Source organism: Ixodes scapularis, unplaced genomic scaffold (assembly GCF_016920785.2).
Source record: "Ixodes scapularis isolate PalLabHiFi unplaced genomic scaffold, ASM1692078v2 PGA_scaffold8__174_contigs__length_109621045, whole genome shotgun sequence".
NCBI classification, from domain to species: Eukaryota; Metazoa; Arthropoda; class Arachnida; order Ixodida; family Ixodidae; genus Ixodes; species Ixodes scapularis.
This window is the reverse complement of record NW_024609883.1, coordinates 107,368,531-107,386,387: the sequence shown is the minus strand read 5'-3', so window position 1 is coordinate 107,386,387 and position 17,857 is coordinate 107,368,531. Positions and strand designations below refer to the sequence as shown.

Here is a 17,857-nt window from a genome sequence, read left to right as displayed (position 1 = left end):
ACCATTTTCTGTTGGATTTGTTCTCTCAACGGTGTTGCACAAAGCCTGCCAAGTTTGCACTATCAGGTTTCTCGAACTTCCTAATTTTCATCCTTTTTTAAGCTTCTGGCAATGCAAACGAATTGCGGAAAGGTATATTAATAATTACTCGAATCGTAATGCCCGTAGGAGTCGGATGGAGAGATTGACATGCGTAGTGCGCACTTTATCAAAAATTTACGTGCGGAGAAACCCCCGTAGCTATTTTTGGGGGACGGCCCGTGTGTTACGCTGGACCTTGCCACGCCACCCTGTGACGCGTGGTGGGTGCTTCAGGTGGAGGCGCACAACCGGCGCGGCCAGGCCCACACGGTGGCCATGGACGTGATGGGCTGGTCCGGGGAGGACGTCCCGCTCCTGTCCCCGCAGGACTTCAAGTTGGCCAACGTGGTGGATGCACGCTCCGCAAACTTTTCCTGGAGCCCCGTCAGCCCAGAGTCGGTCAGGGGCCACTTCCGCGGATATAAGGTGGGTGGGACCGCTTTTGTCCGTTCGCTTTCTCCCTTGCTTCTTCTTTCGTCAGTTAGTTTATTTTTCTTTCATTCTTTCTTGTTTTAGATGTATTAATGACCTGCATACTGTTGCATTTTTACATCTATAGTATTTCACTTAGCTTTGTGCGCCACTCGGTAGCATGCGAGGTTCTTTGTGGGCACAAGAAAAACAAGGCTTATTATTATTATTTTTTTTATTGTTTCTATTATTAATATTATTATTAGTCTCTTCCTCTCCCTTTTCTTTCTTTTTTTTTTTATTGATTGAGTAATGATTTTCAGGGTTCCACAATCAGCTTGATACCTCCTTAGTAGTGCACTTTTCCGTTAACCTTTACCCGAAAGAGAGAAAAAAAAAATCTGAGCACGGAGAGAAAGTTTGGAAAATTATAAGGAAAAAATGAGACGTTTACAGTTTTTTTGTAATGCGAAATTAGAGTGCAGCTTTTGAGGAGGAGGAGGGAAAAGTACGGAGGAGGGGTATGCCTCTCCTCCCCCTCCATACCCTCCCCTCCTCTCCTCCTTGCTTCCTATTTAGCAAAAAATTTTTGCCAAATTTCCCACCAAATCTACCAAAAATTTCGCCGCTAAATTTAAACGTCCCATAATGCAACGCACGCGGTTACACTGACGGCAACACCGCTCAACCCGGAAGGGGGCGCCTAAGAGCTGCGCTCTAGAAAGCGTTGTGTTTTTCAAATCTACACTCATCACCGAAATCGTTAGGCTAATGTTGACAGTTGTCCGTTCGAAATTACTACCGTAAAATACCGGAGAAGTGCCTAACCTACTTTCACCAAAAACTGGGTTACGGGCGCTTTTCCGGTCACATCGAGGGCTTAATGTATAATTTGCTGAATTCTCAAGTTTGGGAAATGTTAATAGCGGGTGCTTGAACGGAGTGGACACTTCTGTGGTATTTTAGGGTATGTGTCAGTTGTAAACAATTCCTACCACCTAGTCACTCGCTTAATGCGAGGTCACTGCCTCAGTTTGTAGAGTGATTAAGATTGTTTCTGTCCTCATGCCCACTTCAAACAGTGCATAATCTGCAAAGTGTCCCCCCCAGAAATTGTGTTTATTTAATTGCAACAACAAACTGCATCGTCGAACGTTCAGTTTCCATCTAAATGTAGCGCTAGCGTTTTGAACCAGAAGCCAAAGTTTTGGAACAAAGTTTAATTAAAAGTTATGAGCAGTCTTGGAAAACCTTCAGTGGTAAGGTGGTCGCTGACAAAACTCGCAGCGGCTGAATGGCAGCGCACACTACAGTCTAAGATCGATATAACAGACCTTGATCTTGACCAAGATTTCGGTCTGTTGTAAAAGGAGTATGTTGTATGCAGATATGAAGTTGAGTCCATGGTGCATAGAGGAAAACCAACCGAACTTCACAAATCGGTATGTTATACCCAAATGTCTGTTGTAGCCGGGTCTGTTATAACGAGCTTAGACTGTACCGAGAACCAGCCCCATTTTCCTTCTGGAAGTTTCAGAAAATTGCTTCTGAAACATTTTCATCTGGTCCGGAGCACTGCACTTGAGCAGAGACGGAGCGTTCGGCGATGCGTCGTTTATTCCACGGAATGTGTTTTCTATTGGCTGGGATCCCCAAAGAAAGTATGAGGGGACTCCACGAACACCATTACGAAACATATGTCACGTACTGCAAAGAACAATCTCTAAAAAGAGTGGTACATTGAGAAGAAAGAAGGACGTCCTAAGTGCACCCCAATGGGAATCAAACCCACGACCCCACGATTGCAGGTTCGACACTCTACCACTGCACCGATAGACCTGTTGCAAAACATACATTGCCACGACGGCAGGGAATTTCGGGAACCCTCGGTAGAGATCATGCGCTTTCTCGTTGCGCGTGGGTTGCGGCAGCCACCGCCACCAGCCTTCGCAGCCATCCGCCGGAACGTCGTGCGTCATTGGCAGCGTATCATATCTGTGTCAGCATAAACGCATCGTGATGGGTCGAGCTATTCACTTATTTGAATACGTTGTTCGTCGTGACTTACCTTCTGTGACATGCAATGGCTCTCCACCCCCTACCCCCCGTCCCGCAGATCCAAACGTGGACGCCAGAGGAGGGTGAGGAGAAGCTGAGGGAGGTGGTGGTGCCGGCCAACGTGACGACGGCCCTGGTGACGCTCTTCAAGCCGTACTCGCGCAACCTGGTGCACGCCCTCGTCTTCAACGACATGTACAATGGGCCCCCGTCGGACAGCATTGAGTTCAGCACGCCCGAAGGCAGTGAGTGGCGGGGGGACCCGCGTGGGCTGCTTCTCTTTCCGGAAGGGGGTAGACATGCAGCCTTCGCTTAAAGGCTCGTTCGCATGCTCGCATTTGCTTACGACCGAGTTCTTGCGATCCCTTACAACGATGAAGCACGCTGGCGACATCTACGAGGTGGCCCTTGAACCGCTTTTCACTAGAGCGAAGGTTTTGCAGTGTTTGCGAGGTCAAATGTAAAATGGGTTGTAGACAGTCGCAAGTGCGTGACTACCTTCAGTCTTGCAACTCTTTCTCTCTTACCGTTAAAAATTCAGAACACACACAAAAAAAAAAAAAAAAATGGAACAAACCCATTGTAAGGCCAAAACTCGCCCTGTTTTGCTATGTTTTGCCTTGTGCATTCCGAAATTTCGAAATGCTAAACCAACCACCACTCATCCTATTCAGTGTACTCCTTCACGCACTGTACGTTGGACTGTTGTAGTGCTTTGAGAAGCACTGGCTTGATACTTACTGTAAGGTAAGAGGGAGCGCCCACCTTACTTTCAGTGAAAACTTAGTTAATCTAGATGTGGGTGCTTGACTAGTTGAATCGGGTGCTTAACGTATAATTTGCAGGATTCCCAAGTTGGGGAAATGTTAATAATGGGCACTTGGACAAAGTGTGCGCTTACGCAGTATGTTACGGCACGTCTTCAATAGTTCACCTAAAAAGCTAGAGGCAAGGTGGGCATGGCCCTCAAATGCTAGGAAAAGGAGATTGCGACTCGAAATGATTTGATCAATGCACGTGCTAGGATGCGAGCAAGCCGGATGATGGGTCAAACCTTATTCGTGCCATTGGAATGCAACAGTGCTCTCGTCGTACAAATGGCTCCTTCGAAGGATCTTGTCCCAGACTTTTGTGGAATGGGTGCGGATATTGCATATGGCTCCCAGAGAGTGCCACGACCTAAAACAAACTGCGGCCTACAGATGCTTCAGTGCACACTACCCGCGCAGTTGAACATTCTAGACAAGCAAGGGGTTCGCATTGAACTCGCAAATAGAAAGGCATTGCACCAATTTTTTCTATCTGTGCATTATTTCCAGTATAACTCGTTAATTCCCATTTAAATATTTCATTACTTCTGCCCGCCAAGCTGACAAATTCAGGGGGTAGGGACCCTGGCAAACTGCATTATTGCAGTTTACCCTTTTAGTACTCTGGGTGTAAGATAAATTGAATTGATTCCGTTTGCCATTCCGATCTCTCCCAGCACCCGGGCCGGTGGCATCTTTCGAGGGCATTCCCATGGGCTCGACCGGAGTCTACCTGCTCTGGAAGAAGCCACTGGAATCCAACGGCATCCTCACGGGCTACCACATCTACTACGAGGAGGGTGAGCTCTCTTTGCGACCTCCCTCCCAGGAACGAAGCGGCTTTTTGCGGCACACGTTGGCGAGAGCTCAACGGGTTTGTGCAATGAATCTTGTTGGCTCTGGAGCGTTTTTCTGGGGAAGGATGTTTGTTTCTTGCGGTGCACAAAGGCAGCCGCATGGGCCTAGCTTTTCGCGATGAACAGTGGTAACGGGCAGCTGCTTGGATCGAGGAATGGTCCTATGACTGGAGCAGCCTTCCAGTTGAACGTTGAGGAAAGGCAAGCTTTTTTCCATCACAAACACCCGGCCACTTCTTTAGTAACAAATAGGGTTGTGCGAATATTCGGAATTTCGAATAGTGGTTTCGAATAATACACTATTCAACATTCGCTTCGAGAAGAACTGCACTATTCGTGTTTTTCGAAGTGCTGATTGCGTCGGGTTATACCCGTTGAGTGCGCTTCTTAGCGAGCACCGGAGTATTGCGGAGAAGCAAAACCCGCGAAAGCGAGCTCCGTGGGTGATGCTTCTCTACACTACATTACATCGGTGCACGGTAAGAAGCACACTCAACGGGGTAACCTGCCGCGATAAACACTTGGAAAAGTATGAATATCCCCATTGCGTGCTTGAAAGAAAAGCATACATTAAAAGCGGGATGGTGCACGCGTGCCGTCTGCATTTGAAAATAAATGGAAACTTTGTGAGTGTGTAGTTTTTACGTTGTAGTAAAAGTTTCAAAATTAAACTTACCGTTATGCAAGAGTATACTATGTTGGGCAGAGATGCCCTTACAGCTTGTATTCATCACGCGCGATTCATTCTTTCTTAACTCGAAATTAAAAAAAGAATATTTTATATAGCAAGATTTGTAAATTCACTCCATTGGGTATAGTTGGCCATCTCTATAGGATTCATTTTATGTCAAATTTGCCGTTTACTTGCCATCCCAAGACATCAGACCTTCTTAGTTCACAGTTCATAAATATAGATAGATTAAACTTAGCTTGTAAATGAACAAGTGGAACAACCTTCACAAGTTTAGCTGGGTTTTCATCTAAGCTTTACGCAGTGGTAATGAAAGGTGTGGAAAAACTATTCGATATTCGATTAAAAAATATTCGACCAAAACCACTATTCGCTTCGAACTCGAAATCCACTATTCGCACAAGACTAGTAACAAACGTCGACAGAAGCAGGTCCATTCTTCGAGTGATGGATGTTGGTAAGAGTGGCCTTATGTAGTAAACATTGATTTTTTTTGGCTAAAAGTTGTAAGCTTCAGCCTTTTTCGTACCACGAAAAAATTTAATTTTCGGAAGGTGGATGAGAGATTTTTTATTTTAAGAACTACTTAAGGGGTGTCCAAACAGGACACTACAAAACCCGCACATCCGACAAATCGTGAAAATTGAAGCGGACGCTTCTATTTTTACGATGTGTCGGATGTGCGGGTTTTGTAGTGTCCTGTTTGCAGGAGTCGTGAAAATTTTTACACTCGCGACTGCTCTCCTCGCCTCCTCCACTTTTCTCTGACGTCGGTGCTCGTCAGATTTGACGTCACACGCCACCTGCGTCTGGCTGACCTCGCCAACACCCTCGCGTACCGCCGTCGCCTCGGCTCGAAGGCCAAGGAGGTCCGGCTTCGGGTGGATTTGGGACATTCCTGCGTCGAAGGGTGCGCTTCGCCCGCCTCGGATCTGCTTTCTTTGTCGAGATTCACTTTCGTCGTGATGGCGTCCGATGCGGTTCCGTATTGTGAGCGGAGGCCTTGAGCGATTGACCGACAGCCAACAGAGCGTGTGAGTGGCTCTCCGGACCCACGTGATGAGCAGAGCAAGGCCGCCGTGGAGGTAGCGAGGGGGAGATTTGACGGAGGGAAGTTTCCCCCCGGGAAGAATTGACGGAGGGAAATTTCCCTCCGACGGCCGGAAGCGGATCGCGGCAGAGCGCGGCACGATTTGTCGGAGTGCGGGTTTTGTAGTGTCCTGTTTGGACACCCCTTTAGCATATGGCTAATTATGATATATCTAAATGTAGCCAATGAAACTGCTCTTTGGAAGAAAAAAAAAGTTTTACATTAACATCTGGGAAAATTTTTAAACAATTTTGGCTATATTAAGTCATATTATAATTTTTTTTAATCCTAAATATACAAAGTGTACCCCATGCACACCCCTATTACTTCCATAAGTTAGAGAGCTCTAGCTGATACTGTCTTTTTTTGGTCCGTCGGCAGGTGTGTTTTTGTGGTCTCATGCCATTCAGAGATGCTGTTGCACGGAAAAATGCATGTCCTCCAAAATCCTTTTTTTTTTTTTTTCCCCAAAACCTTGCATTTTCATAGCACTGCTCTAACTTCTCCTCCGCTGCTGTTTTTATGACTTGTGACACGCATAAAATCTCTGCCCCAACTTGGGAAAACCTGAAGAAGCTAGAACGACTGTCTTCAATCTTTGGTAGGGGGGGGGGGGGGGGGGGGGGGAAGGGCTTTGTCCCATCTTCGTGGATAGTGGTCGACGTAGTGTACTATTCACGGGTACGGACACAGGCGTCCCCAACCTGGCTGGAACAATTTGGTAGTCATTCAATGTTTGTTTTCTTTTACTAAAAAAAATGCTTTGGGTGTGAAGGGGGGGGGGGGGGGGGGTTGACCCCCAGACTTCCCCCTGCCTATGCCACTGGGGCATGGTACAGAAAGAGATAATATCTGCGTTGGTTCTTAATTTTTATTTCCTGCTTAATGTGTTTCTACGTCAGTGTGCCAAACAGAAGATTGTCACGGTTGTTTTTTTGGCACCCAAAAGTATGGATCATTACCGTTATTGTGACCGGAGGGGTGGTGTCCGTGTGCAGTGCGTGGGACCCAGCTGGGCCCCAAGATGGAGCGTCAGCCCCCCGTCAGGGACCCCCTGGAGTCGAGGGCCAAGCTGGCGGGGCTCAAGCCCAACACCAAGTACCGCATCACCCTCCAGGCGGCCACCCGCCAGGGTCAGGGGGACCCCTACTTCATCGAGCTGTCCACCGCAGACGAGTCGGAGAGGGGTGAGCTCTCGACCTGTCTGCGCCTTTTCGTGCAACGAAGTTCAGGGTATGCCGATGAACCCAGGAGAGCAAACGCCCGTCGACGCACTTGCATTTGCATAGGATTGAGTTCTTGCAATCCATTGCGACGAGAGAACGTACCGACACGCTGGCAGCATTTATGAGGTGACCCCAGAACTGCGTTTCGCTAGGATGAAGGTTTTGCGGCATTTGTTTCTGGATCGGACTGCTAGGGCTACATCTTGGTGTAAAATGAGCGTTCAGCAATGCGTCGTTTATTTTTGTAGTGAAAAAAAAAAAAAAAAAAAACACCAAAAAACGCAAAACGTTTTTGGGGCACATTTTGTAATTGAGAGAAAAACGAGCCGTGTTTTCGGTTGTGCAGCATGTTCCGCTTGACTAGTGCGTGCTTCGGAGGGGTGCGTGTTTTACCGACACTCCCGGTTGGTGGCTGCAGTGCCCGACATTCCGGACTTCCTGTGGACCTACCTGCCAGACCACGACGGCCACGCGGCCGTGCAGGTGACCTGGCTGCCCGCAGTCACTGGCCACCCAGGCAGCCACTTCTACGTCCAGTACCGCAGGAAAGGTGAACCTCCGTTTTCTTTGAGCACTCGTGCGCAAGTCGGTTTTGCGGAACGCCATATCGGTTGTGGGCGTCTCCTACGGACCTCGAACCCCTTCTCTGCAGCATGACATTCTGCTCCTCCGATTGGTGTGTTTCCGCCGCTTGTGGTCCCTTGGTTTCGACGACGAGTTGGAGTGCATCGGAGACAGTGATGCTTGTGTTCGCTTCTCCTTTTTGTCGGAATTTCAACAACCAGCCACCAGGATTGCGACATCTGACAGCATGAAAAGGCAGCTCCCGCAACGTGCAGTAGACTCTCATTATTTGAAACACCACGAAGCCACGAATTTTTGTTTGAATTATCAGAAATTCATCTAAATATGATGCAAGATAAAATTATGATTTGCCATATGAATGGCTACTCGTACAAAGCAGATATTTGATCCTCTATGTAGGCCTACTGATCGTAAGCAGGTATGCCAGACACGAAACATTTGCGAAATGCATGACCTAAGTTTATTTATCCCTAAAAAATGTTCTCTATTGTGGACCATTTAGACAGCACATGACAACTGAAAATAAAATTAAGTTTCTTCTTCGGGCAAAGAAATTGTCTAATGTGGACCATTAAGCGGGGACACATGAGCGATGAATGCGGGCACCGCACGGCAGTTTTCATAGCAACTTGCACGGACGCTGCGACGTGGACGGATGCCATGATGCCTTGCCGCAGTATCCATGCAAGCTGCTATGGAAATTTTCGCGTGGTGCCCGTTTTGATAGCTCGTGTGTGAGCTTGAGCCCTGTTCAATGCGCTTTTCACAGAGCATCGGTGCTCGAAAAGAAGCGCTCTCAAAGGAGCCACGAGAACATAAGGTATGAATTGCACGAAAACACCGTTTGAAATCGGTGGCTTATGAATATGATGGCGGGACCACCAAAATTTAGAAATTCGTTTAAATTAACTGGGGGTACGAAATATCAGAGTTTGAATTACCACGAGCCTACTGTAATTTGTTGCCACCTCGGGATCACTTTCGATGCATGGTCGTCATAGGCCGCTAAACACACCCATCTAAAATGCATTATAGGCTCCGTAGCGAAAGCGGTTTTGTCGTCGCAAAGTGTGCTATACCCTCGAAGCATGCGTAAAATGCCAACCCATTGACAAAGGGTGGTGATGTTTGTTCTACAACAAAATGAGGAATGCCTCCGTTTACTGCTGAAAAAGAACAGTGACCAATAGAACCGGTCGGCCACAAAGGATTCCAATTTGTTTTGTTGGTTTGTCACACGCCCATTGTCGCACGGCTGAGTGCCTCGCCTTAGAAAACTCCTCTGGCCGGTTTCAGGGGACGAGACGTGGGAGACGACGATGATGGAGAAGAACGAGGACACGATCCTTGTGAAAGGCCTGGAGACCGGCGCCATCTACGAGATGCGGGTGATTGCGGTGGACGGAAAGCACCAGAAGCCCTCTCGCATCGAGGAGGTCGAGACCGGGGGACTGGGTACGTCAAGGGCCGGTCACCCTCTGCCACACCCTCGTGAAGAACTGTTCTTTTCAAGGAATTCTAGACTTAACAGACGCTTTATCGAGTGCCTGGCCTGGACACATACATTACGAAAGTGTCATATATTCCGGTATTATGAGACACAGATGCCTTATTCTCGCACTTAAACAAAAAAGGAGTGTCTTGGGAGCACAGAGTGTTTCCAAAAGCTGTATTGATGTGCGCTCCGCACGTGCAGCGATCCGTGCCCCGGGCAGCCCCGACCAGGTGGCGGGGGCGGCCTGGTTCATCGGCATGATGTGTGCCCTGGCCCTGCTGCTGCTGCTCCTGATCCTGGTGTGCCTGGTCAAGCGCAACCGGGGAGGGAAGTACTCGGTGCACGACAAGGAGGTGGCCCAGGGCAGGGACCTCGACTTCCAGGACGACGGGGGCTTCCACGAGTACTCCAAGCCGTGAGTGCACCCTCCAGTCTAGTGGTTCTCAAACCGGCTTCCTAGGGATCTTAAGGGGTTCCCCTCACCCATCCCTGCCCTCGAGGAAGCTATTTATCCAGTCTAAGCAATGTCTTAACAGAGCTATCTGCTGATGGGTAACCATGAGTCAAACGCTTCGTAGTATGTGCACTATTTTTACGAGGCTATTACATTCATGCCAAGACTGGGATGAATGTAATGCGTCTGTTGGGCAGATGGGGGCTCCTCGAGATCAAAAAGTTTGAGAGCCCTTGCCCTACTTCGACGACTTTGTCAGCGGTGTCGAGGTCTAACGAAAAACGGGACGACTGGCTTTGACGAAAATCTCTTACTAGGACTGGATCTGTTTGCTTTAGCTTGCCGTATCCACCCTTCTGAGCATTTCTTCTCACGAGAGCGCGCGCTCGATCGTCTGCCACTACTTCGGTAGTACTGAAACGTGGCCGCCCAAGTTACTACGCCACAGACGAACTAAGGGAGTGGAATAACGACATTCATCCTTTCGCATTCGCAAGTTATGAGAAGTGCTTATTTTCCTCGGAATTTTTTTTTTCATGTTATTTGTATGAGTTCATATACCGTCGAACCTGGTTATATCACATCCGGTATTTATTGTTTATATCAAACAGTCCAGACATCCCTTGAAAATCACATGTACCGTATTTGCACGAATATAACGCAACCACGAATATAACGCGAGGGCAGGTTGTGATGCCCTCAAAAAGAAAAAAAAATATTATTACTATTATAACGCGAACCGAGGCCGCGTCAATTTCTCGCACTCAAGGGCATAGCAGATGTGAAAAGTCAAAGGAAATAGAAGAAATATCAGTTTATGTTTTGACTGCACTCATCCTCCCAGCTCAGGTCCTTCCGTTTACAATCCACTTGGCGACTACGCAGATAAGCAGCAGCACGGCACCTGCTTGTCTGGTAGTTCCTTTTTCTCCCGTGCGAGCTCCTCGGCAGCCCACAATCCAAACAAGGCAGGAAGCAGAAGCACCAACACACAAACACCGGATCACTCTGGAGCAGAAACTAAACAATGCGCAGCAGAAAAAAAGACTGCTGAATCCGATACACTATCATACTTCTTGTTCTGGTCCCTCTGCATAAACAAATGCCCCGTGTTGCACGATTGCGTAATCCTTGGCGTAAACGCGGTTGGTGGTCTTGGCTTGGCTTGTGTTGACTTGACTTGGCCCGGCTTGGCTTGGCTCGGATTGGCCGGTGCCCGCATTCCCGCATGGTGTGTGCGCGTGCGCGCGCGCTGAGTTTCTGCGGCCTGCGCGCGTTGTACAAACACAAAAATGATCAAAATGCTTTTTTATGTTTTTTATTCGTTTTTTCACGTGGCCCAATAGCTAATAAATTCCCTTCCCCACCCCCACTTCTTTTCCCACCGGATATTTTGCATTGAGCCGAAGGGATGGCTTTCTCCTCTGGCTTTCTCCAGACTCGCGCGCCTCGTGGCTGAACTCGATTCCGAATATAAAGCGAGGTGCGTTTTGGAGCACATAATTTCGAAAAAAAACTCGCGTTTTATTCGTGCAAATACGGTAATACCTTGGTAACGAATTTGGCCAAGCATACGGAAGGACGAGAAAACACGGCACATTTTTTTAATTGCTTCACACGGAATAAAACAGGAAGTGCGTGAGCATTACTAATCAGAATCTTCAGAACCTTCGTTGGAAGTCGAGTTCACTAACTCAATTCAAAGGAACGGTGCCGTCCCATTGAATTGCGCCCTCAAGAGTTCAGAGGCATGAGCGACCTCGACGGCTTTCGTACGGATTCACTCCAACATCACAGGTAGAAATCTGGCGCGCAGATTCCGAATGAAATTTGCCACCTTTGTTTCCAATTCAGGGTACCCCGCAGCCCTTCCACGAAATCAAGTTTTCTTCGCCTTGCTGCATGCCGCTAGTTTTTGTCCCTGGCCTCACCAGTAGCGTATGCTCATCTCTGGGACACCAAACTCTCGCAGCGCTGCAAGATTCCCATGGATCTCTGCATAGGCGATTGCCTTCTTCTTGAAGGCTACCATGAACTGTTTTCTACTTCCGCTCATTATCACTTTGGGACCTGCAATGGTAGATGTAACAAAACAAGGAGCATAAGTGAAACGGAATTGTGACCGTCATGACAAGTGCACGAGTGCTGGGTGATTGCAAAGGAAAACAAGATGGCGGCTTCAGCCACCCAGTGTTGCGAGATTATTTTTGTTTCTCCGCTAATGACCGTTATATAAGATGAGGGTCAACTTTTTCAGGTCTATTTTCAAAAATGAATTCGAATTATATTCCGGTTTATATGGTAGTATAGGAGCGTTGTTTTTCTGTATTGAACTCCCATGGCAGGGACATTCGATATAGACCCTTTTCATGGCAAACGCCACCAGGAGGTGTTCTAGTCTTTGACGTCCCAGAGAACTTTCGGTTCATAAAAAGTATGAACAAAGTCCACGCTAACACTGCTGTTTGAAATGTCGATGAAACGTTTAAATTCTCCAGGTGAGCGCCAAAGGAACGAAGAAGCCCGAGATATGTTAAATATTTTCGAATACTCTCGTAAACCAACTTGCCTCCTCCAAGACGTTAAATTGACCAGCCGAGGGCCCTCGTTAAATCTCCAACTTTGATCTGCCTGTAGCGTTTATGCTTTCTAGCATTGACGACATAGGCAAGCTCGACAGACATGCAAAGACGGAGCGACCGGTAGTTGCTTGGGACGTAGGAGGCAGTTCATGTTTGTAAACAGCAAAAGGGTCTATAGCGAACAAAACACTGCGGGTCGCAGCTTCTCCCGCAGTCGGTTTGGCGGCGAGCACATAGCTCGTGTTGCGGGGCTGGCAGACCACCAAGCCACCATATGTGCACGGGAAAACGAAGAAAAAAAACAGTTGTAAGAAGAAAAAAAGAAAAAAGATAGCAGAAGCAAGGGGAAGGGCGCGCACACACGTTGGGAGGGTAGGGAGTGCCTGCTGTTGGAACGGTACCGTGCGCTCTTTCCCGAAACACCACTGTCGCCCTGTCACTGCGCAACTCCTTAACCCCAAAATAAGATAAGAAAAAAAAAGAAAAAGTGTTCCTCAAGTTGAGTGCGACCTTTTTCTTTCGCTGTTTTTGCTTTGCCTGTTATTTCTTTTTTTTTTTTTTTTGCTTGAATTTAGAGAGGTTTCTTTTTTGTTTCTTGCTTAGCTTATTATTTTCGTGTTTGTTGCCAGCGCTGTGTGGAAGTCGTGGCCAGGCATAAACGATGGCAAACACCGTTGCATCGCGTAAACGCGGAAGTGTTTGTGATCTTCACCCACACTGCAGCTACCCAGCCCGCCACTTGTGACAGTGATGCGTGATGACGGACTTTTTGTGGTCCGGTGAATGCCATCCTCGTTGCAGCACATGCAAATATCCTCTCCCGTTGCCTCCTCCAACAACGGACATTTTTTTCATCCATGCTGAAGTCCCGCCCGGCTTGAACGTTCGGCGACAACTCCGCGGCTAAAACTACTTTTTTTTTTAAAGTGGAACTATAATGGCATCGCTTGTTTGGTGCCATTGCGCTGTTGATAAAAAGAAAACGCCACGCCAGACGCAGGTCACTATCAAGTATCAGCGCAGGTCAAAATGGCGGCACCGCTCGTGTACTCAAGTGGCTACTGGCTCGGCTAGTAATGGCTACAATACTTTCTTTTCTAGGTGGCGTTAGCTGCGTGCCACTTTCTTCAATTTTACTTGGAAATTGGCGCGTGTTTCAAAATCCTCGAATCTAAGCCGACCCTATAGTTTGATATATCAGAATTTTAATAAAAACTATCGGCCTAGATTCGAATAAATACAGTACCGGTCTCAACAGTATAGTAAAATTTCAGCTTGGATTTTTCGATGCTAAGTTCATTGCATGCTTCTCTGTTGAAGAAACAAAGAATCTCGCACTAGACCCTCACCATCTAGGAGGACCTAATAAATCATTTTCTCTCTTCTCTCCTTCACCGGTGTATTCGGAAAGCTTTAGTGAAACCTTAGCATTCATCCTTTCGGCTAAAGGGGGGCTGAAATCCCATTGTTTTCTTTCATAAAGTACCCGTCAAAAAAGAAGGGTAAGTGAACATACGGACGGGTCTGTTTTCTTGCCTGGGAAATTGCGAGACGTCTGTCACTCGAAAGTGCATGTTGCGAGCTCCTGCAGTTTCGTTGACGGGTGCGCGGTTAGGGCCGGGTGCAGCCAAGTGACCTAGCGACGCTCCTTGTTGTAGGGCGCAGCAGGCGGCGCCTGTCCGCGGCAGCCGCACGTCTCTGCACTCGAGCGCCAAGGAGAGCGACACGGACAGCATGGCGGAGTACGGGGAGGGGGACCCCAACCAGTTTGCCGAGGACGGGTCCTTCATCGGCCAGTACGGGGCCAAGAAGAAGCAGCGGCCCCCCGAGGCCACCTCCCCCTCCGCCCTCGCCACCTTCGTCTGAGAGCCGTCCAACTCTCGACGCTCTCGCACGTCGGGGGCCCGTCCCGCGCTTGCCCCGACTCGGAGGCTCTGCGGGCCTCGGCGATGCGTGCAACTCGGGTTGCCCGCCACCCACTGCTCGAGTTACCTGCAACTTGGGTTTTGTTCGTCCTGAGTTGCGCGCGACTTGAGTTGCTTGCGGCTTAGGTCTGCCCCCAACCGTCCCAAGATGCAGAGGTACCGGTGCGAGTTGCTGGCATGCTTGGGTTTTCTACGACTCGACTTGCGCGACTTGAGTTGCTTGCAGCTTACGACGTTTGCCCACATTCGTCCCAAGATGCGGAGGCACCGGTGCGAGTTGCCGGCATGTTTGGATGCCCCGCTATGCAGCTTTGGCTCCGGTCTCGGACGGCACTGCCGCTGTCGTTGCTGCGACGGCACCACCTATACTCAGTGACTCTCTCGGGTCGTCACAAATTCTTAATCCGCGCAAAGTCCCAGCTAGCACTGCCGGAAACATCTGCGAGGGCAGGGGAAAGACACGTGCTGCGTTCCACCAGTCCTTGAGTAACCCTTGAAGCCGAATTTGTTGAGATAAAATTCGTACGAAATCGTTGCTTCTGTTGCTCGAAAGGTTTGGCTCTTTGCTGGAATGTTTGTCACAAGTGGGGTCTAGTTTTAAAGAAGGCACAGGAGGAAGGGGTTAGCTCCGGTGAGAGTTCTTGTGTCGGAAACGTTTGCACCCACAAGGCACTCTTCCCGAGCTGTTCTTGCGCCTTTACCGCTGCTGACTGGAAAATTTAAGATTCACTAAGTGGCGATTGGTTAGCCCATCATGTTTTGAATTAATTGCCGGAAAGGGCTGAAAGCTCCTACGGTGCCTAAGTACCGCTAGTTGGGATTGGTGGCTCCGGTGTGTCTTTTGCCACCTGAGGAGGGGGGCCCATTGTGGGTAGGTGGTGCTGGGTGCCCCGTATTTGCTGCCTCAGGCAGTGCAACACCTTTTCAATCTTGCCCTAGGGGTCGTTAAAAATCTCGGCGTAGACGCATTGACAAGTTGCGAGAATTTATGGAGTACTTGGGCACCAGTGATGACACACTCTGCAGGAGGCAGAGCACAAAAGTGTAGAAATGGGGCGAGTTGAAAGGTGCGGTGTTGGCCTAAAGGACTAATAGCAACCCCACTGCAAGCCAGCCAGTGCTCTTTGTGAAACCATTGCTGTCGCTTAGTCATTTTCATTGGCGCGTAACGTCGACGGACAACTAGACGACGGATCCTCCCTTTAACCACTGTGATGTCGGTGGTTTGTCCTTCTTTCCAGAGGCACCGTAACTGCGTTGCCTGTCCAGTGCCGCTCGCAAGGGGTAGCGGACGGCGTGGGAAAACGTCTGTTAAGGTGCTCCGAACCTTGCTAGTGGGGAGCGACAAAATGCGCAGCTCCTGCGTCAAAAAGTGTTCTTCATTTCGCCCGCGTTCGTTTTCTTCGGGGCACCTTTCCTTGCACCGTCCGGTGCTTTCTTGAAAGCCACCTAGTTGCCATCGTGGCGCACATTCCAGCGTTCCATCGAGATGCTCGCAAAGGGCAAGTCTGGCCATCAAATCCATACCTTAAAGAGGAAGCTCTAATTCGGCAATCGAGCCACTCTGTCTTTGGCCGAAACATGAAGGCTCAAAAAGTGTCACTGGAGATGGCTGTTTTTAAGCGTCCCGCTTGCGACATCTTGTCATTCTTTTGTGCACAGCCGAGGCACCTTGGGAAGCCGCGGGATGGCTTTCGGATTTTATTCACCCTGACACGTAGAACTCGGTCCCCCGAGGAGGGTCTGAACACCCTCCTGACCAGACCTGGGTTCGGTGCTTTTACAGCCTGTGCAAAGCTGTAAAAGCACTGAACCCAAGGTTGAAAACCCTTCTGGGTTCTTGGGGGTTGTCAAAGAACTCAATTCCATAGTTGAGGTGTTTTTTTTATTAGTGGGGTCAAATCCAGAATCGGGGTTTTTTTTTCTTTAGAAAGGAAATGAAGGTTTAGGCCCGACCTACCCTTTTCGGATACGCCGCTGCCCGCAACGTGGCGGCTCGTGGACATTCTTTGGCTTGTACATACCATATGCTTGAGTAGTTCTTCCGAACGCTTGCGTGCTATTTTCCGTCTCGTTTGTGCCGCGTTTCTGTGTGTCCCCTGACGACGAAAGAAACCACTCCCGCGAAAGAAGAGGCCCGTACTGCCTGTTATTGCCTTTGTCGCCGAGGAGGAGGAGGCTGCTATGACATGGTTGTGTGGAGATACACGCGGGCGACAGCCCTCGCGTAGAAGTGCAGCACAAGTGCGTGGGCCGCTTTCGCCCGACCCCGAGTGCAATGTCTCGTAGACCGCAACATTCCTTTTGCTTCGCTGCCGTCGCAGCCGCTGTGCCCCGTGAGGACGTTCTAGCGTGTGGGAGCTCGCTGGCCTACCTTTTGTGCTTAGACTAGGGTCTGCCTTTGAACTTGGGGGGGGGGAGTGCACCAACTAAGCGTACATTGCTGCGTAGATTGATTCACACGAGAGTCTGAGATTGCTCTTCGCAGCTAAGGTGGTTTTGCCTAGCAATCTTTGGCAGGCCGTTTTTGCTTGCACCGGGACTGTACTTCGTCTCACGACAAGGAGAGTCGAGGGAGCAGTGCGCGTCTTGCCGGGACTTGTTTCATCGGTATCTGTTGTGTGTGCGCAGCTGTGGGGACCCTCCTTGCTTCATATTTGAAGTTCTGTCACTGCCCGATAATTTATGTCTTTTTACGTTCGCATTTACTTCATGGTTTAGACGGGGGCAAGTGTCGCCCCGGCGTGTGATGTATGCGGAGCGCGAGATTTTGTTTTGCCGACTGCTGTTTTAATTTGTCGCGTGTGCGGCGTGCCATGTTTAGTTGGGCGCACGAATCTCGTCATGTCTCACCCGACATGAACCTAGCGTAGGGTGTTCTTAGTACCCTGTGTGGTTGGCAGCGTGTCTTCGGCCAGACCTTTTATGTTTCGTACAACTGCCCTCTTGGTTGCAACTATGATGGCAGGGCGTGAAGCACAACGTCATTTTTTTAGAACAAAAAACGAAAATGAGGATAGATGTTTAGTTGTTGGCCTCCCAGCTGTACATGAGTTGATTTATATTTTCCCAGTATTTCTAGGGCAAAGATATTTGAGGAGCTGCCGGTGTGAACCTGTGCTGTGTTATTTTTGTGGAAGAATAAAGAAGCTGGCCTTACATCGTACAGCAATTGTTTCTTCTTTATTTTGTATGGACACTGTAGGGAGCATTCAGTGACGGCCATAGCTGTGTGCTTTGTGGTTTAGCACATACTTGCGGGAAGTGTCAGCCAGATTCATTTCGCACCGTCGAAGTTCTTCGTGGCAGGTGGTAAGTTGCTTTGCCCACCACTCGTGCCGATGACTCTCCCGCGTCCTCAGTCACTACGGGACTGCGTGACCTGTAAGCCCGTGTCAGCATTCGGTCATTGCCTCCCCCTCTTGAAGGATCGGCCCCCCAAAGAAAAAGCCCAAGGTTCGGTATATTGCATACCATGTAAAGATTGTTTGGCCTCGTACGGTGGTGAAAGTAAGAACTTTGCAGAGAGGTTTGTGCGATACAAATATGATCGGAAGAAGGATGTGGAGGCAATCACCCTCGTGGAACACGCA

The 17,857-nt window shown here is 49.0% G+C and overlaps 1 protein-coding gene across 1 annotated transcript in view; it reads left to right on the top strand.

Annotated features, from left to right (window-relative positions):
- LOC8034694 (neuroglian) overlaps window positions 1–17,430 on the top strand; it is a 35,277-nt gene extending 17,847 nt beyond the window's left edge. Inside the window, exons 12-19 of the mRNA XM_029979320.4 lie at window positions 316–507; window positions 2,609–2,795; window positions 4,037–4,159; window positions 6,996–7,184; window positions 7,642–7,773; window positions 9,105–9,263; window positions 9,505–9,718; window positions 13,998–17,430. Of these exons, the coding sequence (XP_029835180.2) occupies window positions 316–507; window positions 2,609–2,795; window positions 4,037–4,159; window positions 6,996–7,184; window positions 7,642–7,773; window positions 9,105–9,263; window positions 9,505–9,718; window positions 13,998–14,205 (1,404 nt within the window). The 3' untranslated portion in view covers window positions 14,206–17,430. The remainder of the gene's footprint in view (window positions 1–315; window positions 508–2,608; window positions 2,796–4,036; window positions 4,160–6,995; window positions 7,185–7,641; window positions 7,774–9,104; window positions 9,264–9,504; window positions 9,719–13,997) is intronic.
- Window positions 17,431–17,857: the final 427 nt, after the last annotated feature.